General features: G+C 38.1%; 2 protein-coding genes across 5 annotated transcripts in view; one reads left to right on the top strand and one right to left on the bottom strand.

The window, feature by feature from the left end:
• The window catches only part of PCCA (propionyl-CoA carboxylase subunit alpha), a 264,528-nt gene extending 256,965 nt beyond the window's left edge, over positions 1 to 7,563 (top strand). For all 3 annotated transcript variants that reach the window (XM_087726871.1, XM_087726870.1, XM_087726872.1), the window contains 2 exons: positions 5,007 to 5,084; positions 7,192 to 7,563. In XM_087726871.1, the coding sequence (XP_087582997.1) occupies positions 5,007 to 5,084; positions 7,192 to 7,260 (147 nt within the window). In that variant the 3' untranslated portion in view covers positions 7,261 to 7,563. The remainder of the gene's footprint in view (positions 1 to 5,006; positions 5,085 to 7,191) is intronic.
• A 366-nt stretch (positions 7,564 to 7,929) lies between these two features.
• TMTC4 (transmembrane O-mannosyltransferase targeting cadherins 4) overlaps positions 7,930 to 18,348 on the bottom strand; it is an 83,105-nt gene continuing 72,686 nt past the window's right edge. For both annotated transcript variants that reach the window (XM_087726868.1, XM_087726867.1), the window contains one exon: positions 7,930 to 9,858. In XM_087726868.1, the coding sequence (XP_087582994.1) occupies positions 9,368 to 9,858 (491 nt within the window). In that variant the 3' untranslated portion in view covers positions 7,930 to 9,367. The remainder of the gene's footprint in view (positions 9,859 to 18,348) is intronic.

Genomic DNA, 18,348 nt, shown 5'->3' with positions numbered 1-18,348 from the left:
AAGGCGATTTGACTTTTTTTTCCTCGTTGCGTTCTTTAGGCAGGATATGAGGGCTCGTCCTTAATAGGAAATCTTGTTTTGTAACTCCCCGTCTGTTCTAAGCAGACCTCACCCCATTAGAAGGTCCTCCCTTGTGTGGGAGGACCACAGCTGTTACCGTAAATCTCATCCAGTAACTGTATAACCCCCCATTTTGTGGTTCTGAAGGATGAAATTGAGAAATGGAATACGGTGCACTCATCCTTTACCTCTCCAATTTTAGACCCGTGCACATCATTTTCATGCTTTTATTCCAAATCAAACTACATTAGTGAGCAACCCCACTCTCGGCTCAATGGGTAGCATCAAAGACCCCCCTCCTTTTTTTTTTTACATTGCTGACATTTTATTGTATTTCTTTCCTAAAGGGGCAGGTGACTTGATCGTCTCAAAAATCTGGGAATGCTTCTTCAATGTTTCACAGCTGATTCAAAAGAGAGAAAAAGATGAGTCTTTTAAAATGGAATTTCCCCAAAGCAAACAAAGCTACCACTTAAATGTTACAAACGGAAAATAGAGAGCTTGGAGTCTGGCTTAAGAGGTTTCTATTTCTTTAAACCTTTGTGAAAGAAGTGGATCTATCTCGTTAGGATGGAATATGGGGGCTTTAATAGAAATAAATGGATGAAATCATTAGCACAACAAAGCAAATGATAAGCTTGAAGATAAAAGTCTCTGGGGAAAGAGTTCTCTGGAAATAAATAGGACTTGATAGATTTCCATATCATTTATAACTTCCCTTAATTACACTTGGAAGACTTGCCAGTAAAACTGGAAAATTGGCAGCCTATATCCATTATAGCAATTTTGCCAACCATGGCAAGCAGCTGGCTTTACTGGATTTTATTTCCCATCACTCACAATTAATCATCAGCTGAAACTCTTCAAAACATAGCAATACTGTGTGACATTTGGGGCTCCTTAAAATGCTAAAATCTGCTGAGTAAATGGGCCGAGGTTTCTTTCCTTCAAGCGAGCTCCTTTTGGTACGAGGCAGACCGCTGCCTAATGAATGCCACTTTGATAATCAGAGGCGAATGTGAACCTTGACCTGGTGTCAGAGGAGAGGATGCAGCAAGCTGGGCGAAAGATACGAGAGTCAGATCTCCAAACTTTACACCAATTAGACAGAGTGGAGAAATACATCAGGGCCGATTGGTTTTATCAAAAAGACTTGCAAGGCTTGTGACTGTTTTGTAAGCCTAACATTGGAGATACCCTGTCACAATAATTAAGTCTTGATGACTCACAGAAGTATTAGGGAAGAGGGCTAGGTTCACAAAAATCGGTCCTAGAGACCTCATTGTACCTCTAAATGTCTGTAGAAAAACCATTAGCAATTTTTGGGGGTTTTTTTGTGCGCCAGTTTCAAAAAACTATTTATTCAAGAAGACCTCGCCATATTTTAAGTTTCTTTGCGTAAGCCTCAAGGCTGTACAAATCCTTAATTTAAGCCCACATTTTGTTTTCAGTTGCTATAATGAACAGCTGTACTTTAAAAATGGAATTTGAAGAATTGATGCAAGTCACCATTGAATCTGATGTTATACTTCATTTTAGAGTGAAATATTAAATATTATTTTTCACATTTATTTTTAATCCCAGCCCTTTTGTTTCTTTTTCTTCTGAATGAAAAAAAATATATTTGAAACATAATTTCCATTTTCTTTCTTTTTTAAAATTTGCCTTTTTAGAAATCAGAGAATTTAAGGCTGAAATTAGTATTGGTGAATGCATTTTTGGGGTTGTACTTGATAAATCCCTTTCCCCATTTCAAACCTTCATTAAAACGACTGATATATAAAGACACATTTTAATCACGTGGATTTAATTAATACAAATTATACCATGGGATATGATTTGTATATATGTGCACTTTTATGCCAGCTCAATCTCTTTGGAAAAGTTACTGGGTTTTTAAAAGCTGAACTTAATCCTTAAATGATGAAAGAGGATATGTTAAGAGATCTCTTAAGATATTCATTTTCCGGCTTAAATAATACAGGCCGGCAAAAAGATACACACAATTATGCAGTGAAAGAAACTGAACAAAGCCCTAGAGAATGAATGAAGTAGGAAATTGTGAGATATTGGGGACTAATTTTAGGATTTGCTGTTTTGCAACACAGTAGGAAGAAAAGACTATAAAGGATTGACATAAAGAATAATTATTAAATGTGGTCGCTTTAAGTGACACTTTTCACTAAAGCCATTTTAGACAAATTAACTATTATTAGAAGTAAAGCCACAGTGTTTAAATGTTGGGTATCTATGGAAATACAGTTTTTTCCTCCCTTAAGGTAAAAAGTTAAATAGGTGAGTTTATCTCCAAAGGCTTCTAACTATTACTTGCTCTTTTTCCAAATACAGATTTCTTTTAAAATTCTTCTTTATTTAAGAACTCCACTACAAAATTCAGAAGAGCTCACTTTTGAAGGACAACTATTATTTGATACACAAAAATAGGACTGCCTTCAAAAGAACAGATTTGTTCTCCCTGCCCCCAACATAATTCTCTAATGGAGTAGAGGTGTTAATTCAGTAGGAAGGTCTGTATTGTCCTGCCCATATATTTATGTAATTCACATAGACCTTTCAACCTTAAAGAAGAAAAGCATGCCTATATTTCCAGGGGAGATGGCTTATAGTGTAATATTTTGGCTTGGAAAACACATTGATTGGTCCTATTCAGAGGTCAACTTCACATATAACCAATTTTCTATTGGGATATCATGCTCATGTAAACCATTATATGTACCACTAATATGAGGTGACTATTTACCCCATAGTAAATAAACAGTTTATTGTTTATAAGCATTTGAGAAAAAGCTTTCTAGTCATGTATATTGTGAAATCTGTGTGTCATCATACACTTCATGTATCATAGTATAGATAAAAAGGTGGACAGCAAGGAAATAGATGGGAGGACCAGGCCTGTTGTGTATAAAAGCCTTGTAGCTCATGTATTACTCCCCAAAGACTCAGCAAACCTGCAGATGGAATTTATAGGAATGTTTTGCAAGTAAAACAAACAATGGGAAAATCCTAAATGTTAACCTTTGCCCATGTTGAACTATTTTAATACAGCATCTTCTCAACTGGTAGATAATAGCTGACACCTTTTAGGTCACATGACTTTGCTTGCAAAATTGATGGGAACATAGAAGTAAGATGACTGGACACCCATGCCATTGTGTAAACAAAGCATCATTCTAGATTAGCAAATGACAGGTTTTTTTTTTAAAAAAAAATCCTTTACAAAGAGATAGCAATAGCAATAGCAGTTAGACTTATATACCACTTCATAGGGCTTTCAGCCCTCTCTAAGCGGTTTACATAGTCAGCATATTGCCCCCACAGTCTGGGTCCTCATTTCACTCACCTCGGAAGGATGGAAGGCTGAGTCAACCTTGAGCCGGTGAGATTTGAACCGCCAAACTGCAGATAGCAGTCAGCTGAAGTGGCCTGCAGTAGTGCACTCTAACCACTGCGCCACCTCGGCTTTTCTGAGATGAATATTCAATATGCATACCATAAGTTGATTTTAAGTATGACAGGAATATTATTTGTTAATATTATTTCATCCCCCCCCCCCCCAAAAAAAAAAACTTTTAGGATCAGAATCTAAAAGAATAAGAACTGTAAATTTTAAATACAATTGAAAAATATAGTATCATAGCAGGTTATAAATATAAAATGTATAAATGGTTATAAATTACATGTTATAAATATAAAATGTATAAATGGAAAGAAGGCACAAAAATAACAAGAAACCTTTCTTGAAAAATTTAAACACTTTTGAGAGGTTTCACTCAATTTTCCCTGATGTTTTTGACTGGTACATGCAGGAGAAACATTAAGCAGGATAAGCCCACACATGCCAATAAGTATATAATTTGATATAGAGCAGCTCTGAATGGAGTCACCGAAGCAGTAGGCATGAGCTTAAATGGACTCCAGAGGATGGTAGAGGACAGGAAGGCCTGGAAGAACGTTGTCCATGGGGTAGCGATGGGTCAGACACGACTTTTTGTGCTCTGAATTTGATTTTCTGACTTTGTATAATATATAGAATAATTTCAGTATTGAATGTCTTATATTCAGAGCTTATATTAATATTACTTTTCTTTATAATGTACAATTTTGTAATAGGAATTTTATCTAAGGCTATAGATGGTAGTTCTGTACCATTTGTTTACTATATATATGCATTAGGTGAAATGGATTATATTTCAATTTCTACTTATTTAAATAAGAATTTAGTCATGATTTATTTATTAATTTCAATGAATTTTCCTGAAACATTATTAAACAAAATAAGCATTAAAGATTGGAAGGGAGGCTAATTTTTAAATTAACCTGACCCTATTAATTGACCTGGTATTTGAGATCATTTTACGGAAGAATCGTAAATCGATGCGGTCAGTGTTTTGGAAGTAATGTTACAAAATCTCCGAGGCAAACAGGAATACTCTTTATATTCTCCCTTTCTGTTCCACGTCTTCAATCCCCTTCAGAATCTTGTTGGTCCAGAGTGGATGGCGTGGTCCACACTGTCTTCTTCAGAAGCAGTTTCAAAGAGAATATTAGGGAAAATATTATCATATTTCAGCCATGATATTTAATTGTTCTAAGGCAAGGGTCTCCAACCTTGGCAACTTTAAACCTTGTGGACTTCAACTCCCAGAATTCCTCATCCAGCAAAGATGGCTGGGAGTTGAAGTCCACAAGTCTTAAAGTTGCCAAGGTGGGAGACTCCTGTTCTAAGGAAACAATGTGTTCAATCTCATGCATAGCTGCAGGTTTCATAGGTAGATGGAACTGAATTATGGATCACTAGCTGCCTGCTTTCCTCTACTAGCAGTGTCCAAACAGAATCGCTTTATTAATGTTCTGAAAGATTGAAACAGCTTGATGGCATATTTTTTTATTTTTTTAACCTCAGTTCTATCTATTGCTTTTACCAGGTTGCAGAAGGTCAAGAAATTTGCGTGATCGAAGCTATGAAAATGCAGAACAGTTTGGTTGCTTCTAAAACTGGCAAGGTATGTCTTAGTTACACTCCAGTATCTGATAATACTCGACAGGTTGAACATAACGCTATTTAAAGAAAGCAAAGTATTACTCAGAAAATCTGGCATTACAGGGAATTATACTGAGACTGTAGTGGTATACCAGGACTTGGACTACCAAAATGTTTAATGTCATAATTTAATAGCGAAAGCATCATTTGTTCCTGGAATGTTCCAGCTGGGTGACCTTGGGCCAGTCACTCTCTCTCGACCCATTCCACTGCACAGAGTTGTTGTAGGAAACCGGGTTGGATATGTTCATTGCCTTGAATTATTTGTAAAAATAATAAAGGTGGGATATAAATAAACAAATAAAACAATAAAAGTAAAATACAAAACACTACAGTTAGACTTTGACCTATGACCATAGCTGAGGCCAAAATTCCTGTCACCAAGGAAAGCAATCGTTAAGTGAGTTTGGTCCCATGTTATGACTTTTTTTGCCACAGTCGTTAAGTGAACCATATGGTCATTAAGCAAACCTGGCTTTCTCCACTGACTTGGCTTATCGAAAGATGGCTGGGAAGGTTACAAAGGATGATCACATGATCCCGGGACAGTGCAACTGTCCTAAATACATCCCAAATGCCCAATTTTGATCAAGTGACCCTGGAGATACCACAACAATCGTTAAGTGAGCAAAGTGGTCATAAGTCTCTTTTTTCAGTGCCATTGCAACTTTGAACTGTCACTAAACAAATGGTTGGAAGTTGAGGACTATCTGTGTTAACATGTGAGATTCCAGATGAGCTTTTCCCAGCCTTCATTTTAGATGTGTCCCATTATGTCTCACAAAGTGTGCCTTGGTCTAACTTTTTGCGTATTACGCATCTAGGCAAATTCGTGCATTTATAGAACTGGAATAAGGACCTTCCTTGCTTGCTTCAATTGGACTAGCATATTTTGTTTGTGCTAAATTTATGTCCTGGCTTTTCTTCATAACCTCAAAACATTTGTCTGTTCATTCCGAACATTAAAATGAATGTTTAAGATTGTAAGAGGGCCAGCGGTGTCGATTGATTTAATTAATAAATAATAAAGATAGCAGAATGATGTAATCTCAGGTACTGCTTTGAGTTTAGAAAAACCAGAAACGAAACCAAGAAAAGATGGAGAAGGTCACATGGACTACCCCTTATAGCTTCTTGCATCCTGCTTTCTACAGAATGGTCGAACTGATGAGAAAAATATATAGCGTTAAAGAACAAACATTCATTTATTGATAGTGTTTGAGTAGAAATGAAAACATGCAAAATGTACACAACCTGTCTAAAGAGCTTCCAAAAGGCATTTTTTTAAGGGTATCAGTAATTTCATGTTAGGGAGGCATAGCTATAGCTATGACGCTGAACTTGTCGATCAGAAAGGTCAACAGTTCAGCGGTTCGAACCCCTAGCGCTGCGTAACGGAATGAGCGCCCATTACTTATCCCAGCTTCTGCCAACCTAGCAGTTCTAAAGCGTGCAAAAATGCAAGTAGAAAAATAGGGACCACTTTGGTGAGAAGGTATCAGTGTTCCGTGCACCTTCGGTCTCTAGTCATGCTGGCCACATGACCACGGAGAAGTCTTTGGACAGCGCTGGCTCTTCGGCTTTGAAGCAGAGATGAGCACCACCCCCTAAAGTCGGGAACAACTAGCTCATATGTGCGAGAGGAACCTTTACCTTTGCCTAATTTCATGTTTGTTTACATACTTGATATGGAATTGACTATGTATGAGCTTAGGTGCATGTAACCCATTTGCAAAGGACTTCATGCAGGGCAATGCCATTAGCGATGCAACCTCTGAATGTTCCTTGAGGAACTAAGGCCGTCACTTCTTCAAAAACGCACACTTCAACCACTTCAAGGGCCTTCATAGACACATTCATACATACTGCTCCCCACCCCAGACACTTATATACAAACTACACTTTGGCTAGCCATGGTAATTGGGCAAAGCCACTCCAATCATTGGCAGGTGTAACTAACTACAATTTAGAAATAATAGTGTGTTTAGAACCCATGTATTTATTTATTTATTTATTTATTTATTTATTTGTTTGTTTGTTTATTTATTTATTATGTATTTATGCTGCAGGTGAAAGCGGTATACTGCAAAATTGGTGATACTGTTGGGGAAGGAGATGAACTTGTGGAATTGGAATAAATCATTTCTTTCTAAACTTACCACAGTTGGAGTAGCTCTTTTATGGTCAACCAGGAATTAAAATGAATGCTTATGGAAAGCAAAGGAGTTACAGAAACTCAACTATTGCTATCCTTTTTTTTTAAATTACTAAAAAACAAAATAAAAGTGAGTTGATTTAGGTCAGCTTTCACAACTTAAATTAACATTTCCCTGAAACTTGCACTTCCCTATATTATAAATATTTGTATATATGAAATTTGTAATTCTTTTCATTAGATCTATTTACATGAACAAAATTAATAAAATCAACATTTTGGCATATGGCAAGTGTGATGTTTAAAGTTTTTAAGATAAACTATTTTAAGATGTTTAAACTTTTTAAGTGTGTGTATGTATATATGCCATTGGCAATATTTTCTGACAAATTTGTCAGTAAAAGTATATTAAAATACTTAAGATTTTCCTGCACAATCTGAACTTTTATGTAATGAGCTTGACCTTATGTTGGCATTATGAGTCTAGCTGACAAGACTTTTCTTCTATCCAACCAAGGACAAAATTGAGCTATTTTGATGCCTTTCAGATGTTATCAGATTCATACACTCAGATGGATACAGATGAATTTTTTGATGGAGTAGCTTATCAGAGACCAATTAAGATAGCAGATATAAGGCACAAAGAATCAAGTTGCTGTTAATCAGATTTATTGTAATGCATATAGACAGGAATCTAGTCAATTAACAATCAGCACTAAATTGGCTAGATAAGAATTAAGGGAATTCAAGAAAGGCTGGACTTGGACTGCTTATGGGTTATGCAGACTCCAGGCTGATTCCTCTCTTGACTCTGCCTCTCCTTCCCTTGCAGCAGATGAAGAAGCAATGTACTATTGTCCTCTGTTCTCATTATATACTGCCACATTTAAGAAAGTCTAGATTTATTTCAAATGGAAGAGACTACATGTTTCAGGTCCTATAACTCTAAAAAATAGTGTGATTTTTAAAAAATATCAAAATCTATGTCAACTTATTTGAAACCAGTAGCAATATATGAATTTTGTCCAATTTTAACCCACACAATTAACAATTTTAAGAGGATTCATATTATGAAGAAAAGCAGCATGATGTATTAAAATTATATACAGTATTGCAAGAAGCTAATGGCAAAAAAAGAAATACCATATTTTTAGGACTACACGAACCAGAAAATAAGATGCACCATGATTTTGAAGAGGTAAATTGAAGAAAAAAGTTTTTGCACTCTGCAGGCCTCCCAAACCCTCTGCATGCCTCGTTTTTTGCAAAAAAATATATGGGGGGGGGGTGCATGCAGAGGCTTTGGGAGGCTTGTAGAGTGCTCCTGGGGGGCGGGGGGAATGAGCAAAAACAGTGTTTTGCTCGTTTTTGCCCTCCCCAGCCCCTAGGAGCACTTTGCAAGCCTCCCAAACCCTTTGCACGTCCATTTTTGCAAAAGGGGCGGGGTTTTGGGAGGCCAAAAATGCTGTATTCAGTGTATAAGACACACCCAGATTTTCACCGTCTTTTTTTGGGGGGGGGAGGTGCATCTTACACTCCGAAAAATATGGTAGGTACATCACTGATATAAAAAGCTTATACACTGATGATAAAAATGCAAGAATACTGATGATTCAGAACTTTCAACCAAAAATAAGCAATGCAGTTTTAAATAGCTGAAGTAGATATTAGGAGGCAATTTATATATACTAAAATCAATAGCCAAGTAGAAATATTAACCAGAAATGGGCCGTAAGGAATGAAAAAATAAGACATAATAGTATTACTTTTGCTTCCTCTTCATGTCCTCCCCCCATTCATTCATTCCACATTTTGGGAAGAGATGTGACTATTTGAATATTGATGGTAGTCTAACATAACTGAAATATTTAAATTACCCTGTTTAACCTTAGCAAGAACAAATGAGTACTTGCGTTCGGATCATTCTTCCATCATCTTGTTCAGTTGGACGTTCACTTAATAATATAAATTAATTCAATTATATTCTGAAGAGGTAAATTAAGACTGCATTTCAGCATAAAATAGTAAAGATGTTCTTCTGCACCTGGGTAGGTGTTCATAGCTAAAAGTATTGTTTGATTTTTCTACTTCTATTCTCTGCTTTCTCGCAAGACGTACAAAAGATTATGCTTCCCAAAAGAATCATAGTCATCATGGTAAGGGAGATGCATCCATTCAGGCTGGTAAGTTGTAGTGCTGTACACATCACATTCCAGGATGTTGTTAATTGCTGATAGTTCTTTAGATGTGCTATTTTTATTTTCCCACTCGAGTACCTCAACTCTCATTGGAGTACGTTGATACATGGTTGGGCATCCTTCAAATTCATCAAGGAATTGCAACATCTGATCATCAACGGAATATATTTCTCCAGAAACACGGTGTCCCTTTCCTGGATTATTCAGCAAATAAGGGATATTGTATTTGCCTGCAATCACCAGTGGATATTTCTCCACTGTAAGTCCTCTGCCCTGGAATTGGGATGTCCCATGAACCCCATTTATCATGTGGGGGTAGTTTGGCTGGCCTTTCTTCAGTGTCCCGTAGACGAAGACACGGGCCATTCTTCCAACTGAAGGGACTGAAAAAAAAGCAAGAAAGCATTAATTTTTGCATTTTGCATTAGCAGGCTTTTTCAATCTCTATGTCAGCAATAAATATACTTGTTTAAAACAAAACAACAGTATAAACTGCTGTTTCTCACATTTGTAAAAACCTATCTCTACAGTAAATGTAATGTGTAGTTGATTATTGTTATGCATATTAGACAACTTCCCAATTGGAATAAATTAATTTCTTTATAACAGGGATGAAAAACTCGATTTCATTGAGGGCTGCATCAGGGTTGTTTGACCTCGGGGAACCAGGGTGGGCTTGGCCACGGTGGGTGTGGCCAGCTCAACATCACTTGTGTCGACACCTGTGGTTGCCTGAGCACTCTCAGAGAAAATGGATTCCTGAGATCCATTTTTGGCTCTGATGGCCTCCTGCAACCCTCTGCCAGCGAAAATGGAGCTTGGGAGGGCCGCCCATGGCCCCCTCAAGCTCCATTTTTGCTGGCAGAGTCAGCGCAGGCTGGTCTTTTCTTGTTTCCAGCGTGGCCCAGTAGACCAGATCTAAGCACCTTGCAGGCTGGATCTGGCCCCCGGGCCTTGAGTTTGATACCCCTGCTTTATAAAGTTCTACTGGGTCCCGCAACTGCATAAAAAAGTCTTATGATTTGAATTAAGTGCCGTACACGTGATTCCAGTGCTTTCTGCACCTACAATCTGAGCTAATAAAGATCACTTCTCTTCCCATCCGATCTGGCAACTGTGCCCAGTTGAGAATGGTTTAACACATTCCTCCAAAAAAGACACTTATTACAAACAATTATTAAAGAGCTTTAATGTTCAGTAAAAGAATATTGACAACTCAGCAAAGATCAAGACAGTTTCAAGAACCTGTGTGCAGTATCATAACTTTACCTTTAAATAATTAAACAGAACAAAGGAAAAAAGCAGGACAAGAAATTAAAAGGGGAAAAAATCAAAATAACAACAAAAAATCTGATATAAGGGCTTTTCATACTTAAAAATAAAGTAATACTTAAGAGTTAAAATAAATAATGAGCCAGTTTGGTCTAATAGGCACGAGGCCAGAAAGCAGGAGGCTTTCAATTCCTACCTTAGGCATGAAAGCCAATTAGGTGACTTTGGGCCAGTTGGTCTCTCTCTCATCCCAGTTCACATTAACTCTGAATAACAGAATTGGAAGGGACCTTGGTGGTCTTCTAGTCCAACCAGCTGCTCAGGCAGGAGATCCTATACACAATTTCGGACAAACAATTGCCCAGTCTCTTCATTGGCCTGAAGCTTAGTAAGGCATCCATAGTCTTATTAGTAGTCAAGTGTCTTCACAACAGGCACACGAACAGAATTTACAAGCTTCCTAGCTGGCTTCTAACAACCAAAACAGTAAAGGTTTACAGGGAATTTACAGGGAATGTGTATTTCTTGTGGGGAAAATAGGTGGAGGAAGGAATAGTATGTACACTTGCCACCTTATTTACAAAAAAACAATAAAGATGGGATTTTAAAAAAATCTTAAGTAAATTATTTGATTGTAATCTCTTGATATAATTTATGTCTGTGAACCGTTTGCTCAGAGGTTGCAAATCCTATCAGATCTTCAGTCCACTGACCCTTTGAGACCATATCTCTTTTCAGTACTGAAGGATGAAGGGGAAGACAGACACATGGTTAGCTGTCTTTCCCTACACCTGAAAATACATGGAATCACAGGGCTCCATATACTTTTCACACACAAGGTTAAGGGATGTAACATCTGGTGGCCTCTTGAGGTGCATTTTCATCCTTAAGTGAAACAAGTTCTCATATTTCTAATACTTCTAAGCATGGAGAGCACTATCAAGTTGCCAAGAGTCAGACACAACTAAATGGTCAAATAACAATACTTCTAATAAAGGATGCAAAATGTGTTTTGAGTAATGCTGAATCTAGCTCAGCCTCTGAGATTATTCGTCAGTGAGTTTTAAAAAGCCATCTTATTTTTTAAAAGGGAAGATGCCACTAACAGAAATAAGTGTTGGGTTTCATCTTCGGTGTGTGTATATTATATCCCATGTTTAAAGTAGCTTTTCTAGCACAAAGGGGAAAAAACCCTTATATTTATTTAAGTCACAAGATCCAGTAATCCCTCCTTTTCTCCCCAATGGTTTTGTTTAATGAAAGCTCAATACACCCGATGCTTTCAGGATTTTCCTCTGACAAAAACCGCCCAGGAAAGACCAGATCTGGTTTTTTAGCGCAACAATGTAATCTCTAATTCTCAGGTAGAGAGGCTGGTGTCCTCTGTATGTTAAGACTATAACCCATCGCATCACTGCAGATGGCGATGATCACTGTAATGACTATATTCAACCATCTGGTAGGTCAAGAAAAGGTAATGGAGATACTTTGAAAATGGGTGTGTCCAACAACCTTGGCAACTTTGTGGATTTCAACTTCCAGAATTCCCCAGCCGGCATGGTTGACTCTGGCTGGCTGTGAATTCTGGAAATTGAAGTCCATAGGGCTTAAAGGTTGCCAAGATTGGACATCCTTGCTTTAAAGGGTGGACAATTCACCTGAACCTGAACTTAATGCATAAACTTAATCTTCTTCCAAATCCGTATTCTCCCCCCCCATTCATTAGAACATGTGTTGTGGATTGTAATTGTCTGTATTAAAAATGGCCTTCTAACACTCCAAAATGCTTGTAAGTGGCAAATGAAACAAGTGAACCAAGCAAATGAACAAACCGCCAAACCCAGAAAAATATTTCTAGAAAAAAATCCATCCCGAGCCTCTGGAGATACATCTTTCCTCCTACTGTACATGTGTGCACTTACGTCTATTCACGGCATGGGGAACGTTATGCATATCTTGGGACATTGTTTGTATACATATGGCAGTTTATGGCCATGTACCCAGGGTGGATAAAATATGATTTAAAAAATCATTATTTTTAAAAAAAATTAAATCAGATTTTTTTGATCATTTTTTTTATTTTTATCAAATTTATTTTAATAAAATGCTTTTGGAGTAAAAAATCTATCTAAAGATAGTTTTCTATTTAACTTACATTAATAAGTTAGTTTATTCAGCATGAAATGGAGTTTAGTTATGTAGCATGAAGCTGTACATTCTGCAATATTGGGACTGTCGGTGAGTCGAAAGCAGGTAAGAGGAAAAGCCACTGCAGGACAGAAATTAGTGTTGCTCTTTAAAAATTATGATTTAAATCAAATTCACCCTACAATGTACCCATGAGAGTTTATTTTTTGTATCTATGCATGTTGATAGACATGGAGTTTGCCTTAGTTCTTGATGTACTGGTACTCTTAGGCTAAAACCTGAATTCTTATGCTTTCAAGCTATAATTTTCAGAAATCTTCTGGAAATCATGTGAAAATTCATGCTTTGTAAGACTTTACAATGCACTGGTTATTAATGTAAGCCCAAGTTGACAATGACAAAGTAGCAAACAGCATAGAATACCCCACTACAGCAACTTCTCTTTTCTCTCTCATGAAATAGTCTTGTATTCTTGTCTGGCTCCCCTTTGAAACACAAACACCATTATTTTCCAGATTGTGATTTGAGTAAAAAATGCAGACCTTTAGGATGAGGGATTGAAAAAGAATCAGAGTTAAATGTGCAGTTAATCCCCATTGGGGACTTGTGCTCACTTTGAATTCTAAATGGAGAACTGTAAAACAAATTGTTCACAATCAAGAGGTCACTTGAGTTAGTAAGTATAAAAAAAAGGAAATGAAAATGTACATTAAAATCTTCACATCCATCTGCAAAAGATATACTTTATTTACATTATGCAATTTCTTCATTGGGAACATAGATCTATGTTTTAACAAAAGATAATTTTTTTCCTCACACAAAAAAAAGAAAGCTTCATCTTTAGGTATCATGGAAAAACGAACCTTTGGTTATTCTGTTACAGGATTGATTCTATGAGGCAAAAAAATCTCTCCAAGGCTTTGCTTAAAATATAGGAATATACTTTCCCTTTTAGATCCTGGTTATTGGCAGTCTATTTCACAGAAGTAAAAAGCTAGTCAGGAAATTAAAGCTTAAAATAAGATTAATGTTTGTGTTTGTAGCAGAAATCCTTCGGCTATCTGCTCAGCCTTCCCACTCCCTAGTTCATTGATGGTGAACCTTTTCAGCACTGTGACATCACATGCGCTCATCGGGGTCATGCTCCAGAAAAGCTAAACTTCCAAGTCCTAGTGTGCACCTGACAATCAGCTGGCTGGTGCACATGCGCATGCTGGTTTTCGGCACTGCCGTGCACGCAAAGAGATCATGCTCCAGAAAAAGCCAAACTTCCGGGTTGTTGCATGCATGTGCACTTGACAATCAGCTGGCAGGTGCACATGTGCGCACCAGTTTTCAGCACTGCCGTGCATGCAAAGGACAGCTGATCGTCGTGCATGCAAAGGACAGATCATCATCACGTGCTTATACACGCCCCAAACCCAGAAGACAAACAGGCAAGGCTGTGCGTGCCAGGCAACAAGGCTTTGCATGTGACTTTGGGCATGCGTGCCATAGGTTCGCCATCACGGCCCTAGTTGTTCTGAATTCTGAGACCAAGCATGCAAGATGAATAACCCTGGGTTGCACATGTGATTACAACGTTCAGCAGCTTCTACCCTTCCATTCTTGAAATGTTCATAATCAAACGAGTGTCCTGGTATAACAGAAGCAGGACACCACAAAGTGTGTGACAGCACTAAGAACAAGGTATCTGTCACACCACACCTTTTTTCTTAACCACTGGCATACTTTGTGAAATATGCCAGTGGTTAAGAGAAAAGTGATGGAGGTGTGAGAGATAACTTATTCTTGCTGATACATCAAAAAAGAGATGAAGTGACCAGGAAATATCTAACTGTAAGAGGCCAGAAGGCTCAGTATGGGTGTGACTTCAGGTTGCTCATGGGTTCTGATGAGTGCCTGGCACCATTTTTGGAAATGGTTTGCCCATAGCGGAGATAATGGGATGGCCCAAGGTCATCCAGCTGGCTTTGTGGCTAAAGAAGCTCCTGGTTTCTAGTCTGGTGACTTAACGCTATACAAGATAGCTCTCAGAGTGGAGTTTAAGACTGGCGTGTTGTGATGGTTTTGTGTGTGTGTGTGTGTGCTGTTTTTCTTGTTGGAATTTAAGTGGGAATCATTTAACTTTAATTTAAATCAGTTAAATTATCATGAATTAAATAACTGGGATTTCACTGTCAAATGCTGGGCAAGCACTGATTTAAGGGTACTTCACAGAATATTGGTTTCTCTCACGGATATGATTTCACACCAGAATTTTAATTTGGATTTTATGCCACTTTATTACCCTCCACAAATCAAAACAAAATGATTAAACTGAAATCTACTGTAAATATCTATTTCCAAAAATGAAACACCAGAATGAGAAATCAAGTGCTGAAATTCGTCACATTTTGCTTTCACTGTTTAGCTTAAATCAGGGGTGTCAAACTCAATTTCATTGAGGGCTGCATTCAGGGTTGTGTTTGACCTTGGGGGGCTGGGGTTTGTGTGGCCAGGTCAATGTCTTGTCAGGGGTGCAGGTGGTGGCTCTGCCAGCGAAAACAAGCTCCCAAGCTCAGTTTTCAGTTGCCATGGCCTCTTGCAGCCCTCCGTCAGCAAAAACGGAGCTCGGGAGAGCCTCACATGGCCCTCACAAGCTCTGTTTTTGCTGGCAGAAACCATATGCTGGTCCTTCGCCGTTTTCAGGATGGCCCCATGGGCCAGATCTGGTCCTTGAGTTTGACACCCCTGGCTTAGATGTTCAGGCGGCATGTTCCAGGTGGCATTTAATTAAGAGGGAATTACATGCAAGTAACACCCGTAACCTTAAGTGTGCATGACTTTGGTTGCTTTAGGACCAACTCTGGTCCCCTTTGGTGGTTTAGCTTTGGCTTGGATACAGAAAGAGTGACAATCATCTTCCTTTTTCCCTTCAATGGAAAACCAGCCAGCTGTTTTTCCCCCATGGGTTCTGCTGCTTCTGTGATGGTGGAGGAGGGAAGAAGTGTAACATCTGGAACTTCTTCATTCTTCTTTCTCTTTTGCATGGAACACAGCAAGGGATCCTAGTAGTTTCCATCCCAAGCAACCTTCCACGTCCTTCAACTAATCTGCAGGCATTGTTTAAAACAGATTTCTCCCTCAGTTACTGTTGTACCCTGCAATCAGAATTCCAGCTTTTTTTTGGGGGGGGGGGGGAATCCAGGTTGCAAAATTACTTGCAGTTGAATCATTTTGTGCAAAAGGATACCATGCTGCTGTTAACCAGACAAATGTGGATGCTAACTTTTCTGTTCCTCCAGGACTTGCAGCTCTTTTTTAAAAATGCTTTATTATTTTAACTGTTTTATAGTTTTAGAACTACCTAGTTCCGTGATGGTGAACCTATGGCACGTGTGCCACAGATGGCATATGGAGCCATATCTACTGGTACGCGAGCGGTCCGCTCCAGTGTGCATGCGTATGCCAGCCATCTGATTTCCGGCCTTCTGGAGGGCTAGGGAAGGTTGTTTTCGCTTCAGGAAAGCCTCCGGAGCTTGGGGAGGACGAAAAACAGGCCTAACGCAAGTTCAGAAACTATCCATTTCCAGCTTCTGGCCTCGGGAGAGGCAGTTTTCCTTATGGGTGCTGGCACGCACACGGGCTATCGTGCGCTCGTTTGCATTTTTGGCACTCAACAACAAAAAGGTTAACCATCACTAACCTACTTACTTGGTTGAGAAGGATAGTTATAGTATAGCCGTTATTGTACAAAATAAGAACAACAAAATTGGTTTTAGTCTCACTGGTGCAATCCATGACAACAAATACAAACAACATAAATAGTAAAAAGAATAATCCCAATGCAAGTAATTAGAGGAAAAGAAAAAAGAAAAACTAGTCATACATTTCTGCATGTGTGTAGAGTGATTGTGGTTGTGTTTAAGAATCTGACAGCCCAAGGATAGAAACTATTTTTAAACCTATTTGCTTGGCTGGCTATGCTTTGATGTCTTCTGTCTGATGGTAGAAGTGCGAAGAGACACCAACCAGGGTGTGAATCATCTCTGAGTATCTTCCTTACTCTGCTAAAGCAGCGAGACCTGACAATGTCAACCAGTGGTGTTAGAGAGCAACCAATGGTTTCTTGTGCTGAATTGATCATTCTCTGTAGTGCCTTCCTGTCCGCAGCTGTTAAACCAGTGTACCATACTGCAATGCAATATGTGAGGATACTTTCTATTGTGGAAATAAAAATAGATTAAATAAAAGTGAATAAATAAATCACTTCACCTCCACTGAAAGGCTAATTAGCCATCTTGTGGCAAGTGGAAATAACGGTAGCTGGCGCTTAATTTTATACAATGACAGTAAAAAAATAAACAACTGGGCAGTGTAAAGAAAATATATAACAACATAGAATGTACTTTAGTTTGTATTTCAAAAGAAAAAGTTGGCAACTACAGTATTTAACTAGTTCTGACTAGTCAGAAATTAGGCCTCACAATATCCTTCAGGACAAAACAACTTATTGAAAAGATTCTGTCATGAAATATTCATACTGCAGCCATTAAGGTTTAATATCCTGGGAAAATGAGTGAAATCTGTATGTCATTTTTAAAAGCAATTTCTTTTAACTATAACTGACAGCCTATCCGATTGCTGGTAAGGCTTATTTGCTATTACCTGAGAAAGGAAAAGTAACTGTTAAAAAAAACAAAACGAAGCAGATGGAATAGGTTGGGGTTGGAGGGGAGAACAAATTAAAATAATTGGAAAACCTTAACTAGGATCATTCATTCAGACCTGTTAGGATGCTTTTGTTTTCAAGCCTACTAATTCAGTAATTCCCTGTAAGAGCATTAGAAGCATAATAATAGCAGCTGTAACTGGTCCTGGTGTCAGCAAGCAGAGTTTGTTTTTGCTCCTTATCTTCCCCCCCTTTTATTAAAACTTCTATTAAAAATTGCAGCTAATTTACTTATACTAGTTCCCCACTAATAGTGTATTTATAACATCCCTGAACCATCACTGAGGTGATGGAAAGCCTGTTGTTTTGGTGCCAAGAGATGCTCTAAGGCACTTAAAAGGGAAATGAGCTCTCACTGAATCCCACCAGAGACACTGAAGGACAAGCTGTCTACTCATTGTTTGGCTTCTCCTGGATTTTGTTTCTTGTTCTGCAAGAATGTAATGCAGTGCTAGGAAATGACCGTATTTAACAAAATAGCTGTTACTATGATGGAGGGAGCAGCAGATGAATCGCTGCGGTGTTACATTTTCCACATTTATCTGCCATTATTTGGGAATCAAGCGGAGTGAATTAACTTAAATCCAAAGGACTTAAAATACTGGTATAAGTCTACCTTTATTCATCCCCAGAAGAAATCTCAGATTTAAACCTGACTGATCTGTCAATCAGGCTAGTATACTGTATATATTTATTTAATAGTGGTGCAAGCATAAAAAATGATAATTTACAACATAAT

This window comes from Thamnophis sirtalis, unplaced genomic scaffold (genome assembly GCF_051295495.1).
Source record: "Thamnophis sirtalis isolate CommonGarterSnake01/CBP01778 unplaced genomic scaffold, rThaSir2_p1.2 scaffold_12, whole genome shotgun sequence".
NCBI classification, from domain to species: Eukaryota; Metazoa; Chordata; class Lepidosauria; order Squamata; family Natricidae; genus Thamnophis; species Thamnophis sirtalis.
Note: the sequence above shows the minus strand (reverse complement) of the source record. Positions and strands in the feature narration are given on the sequence as shown.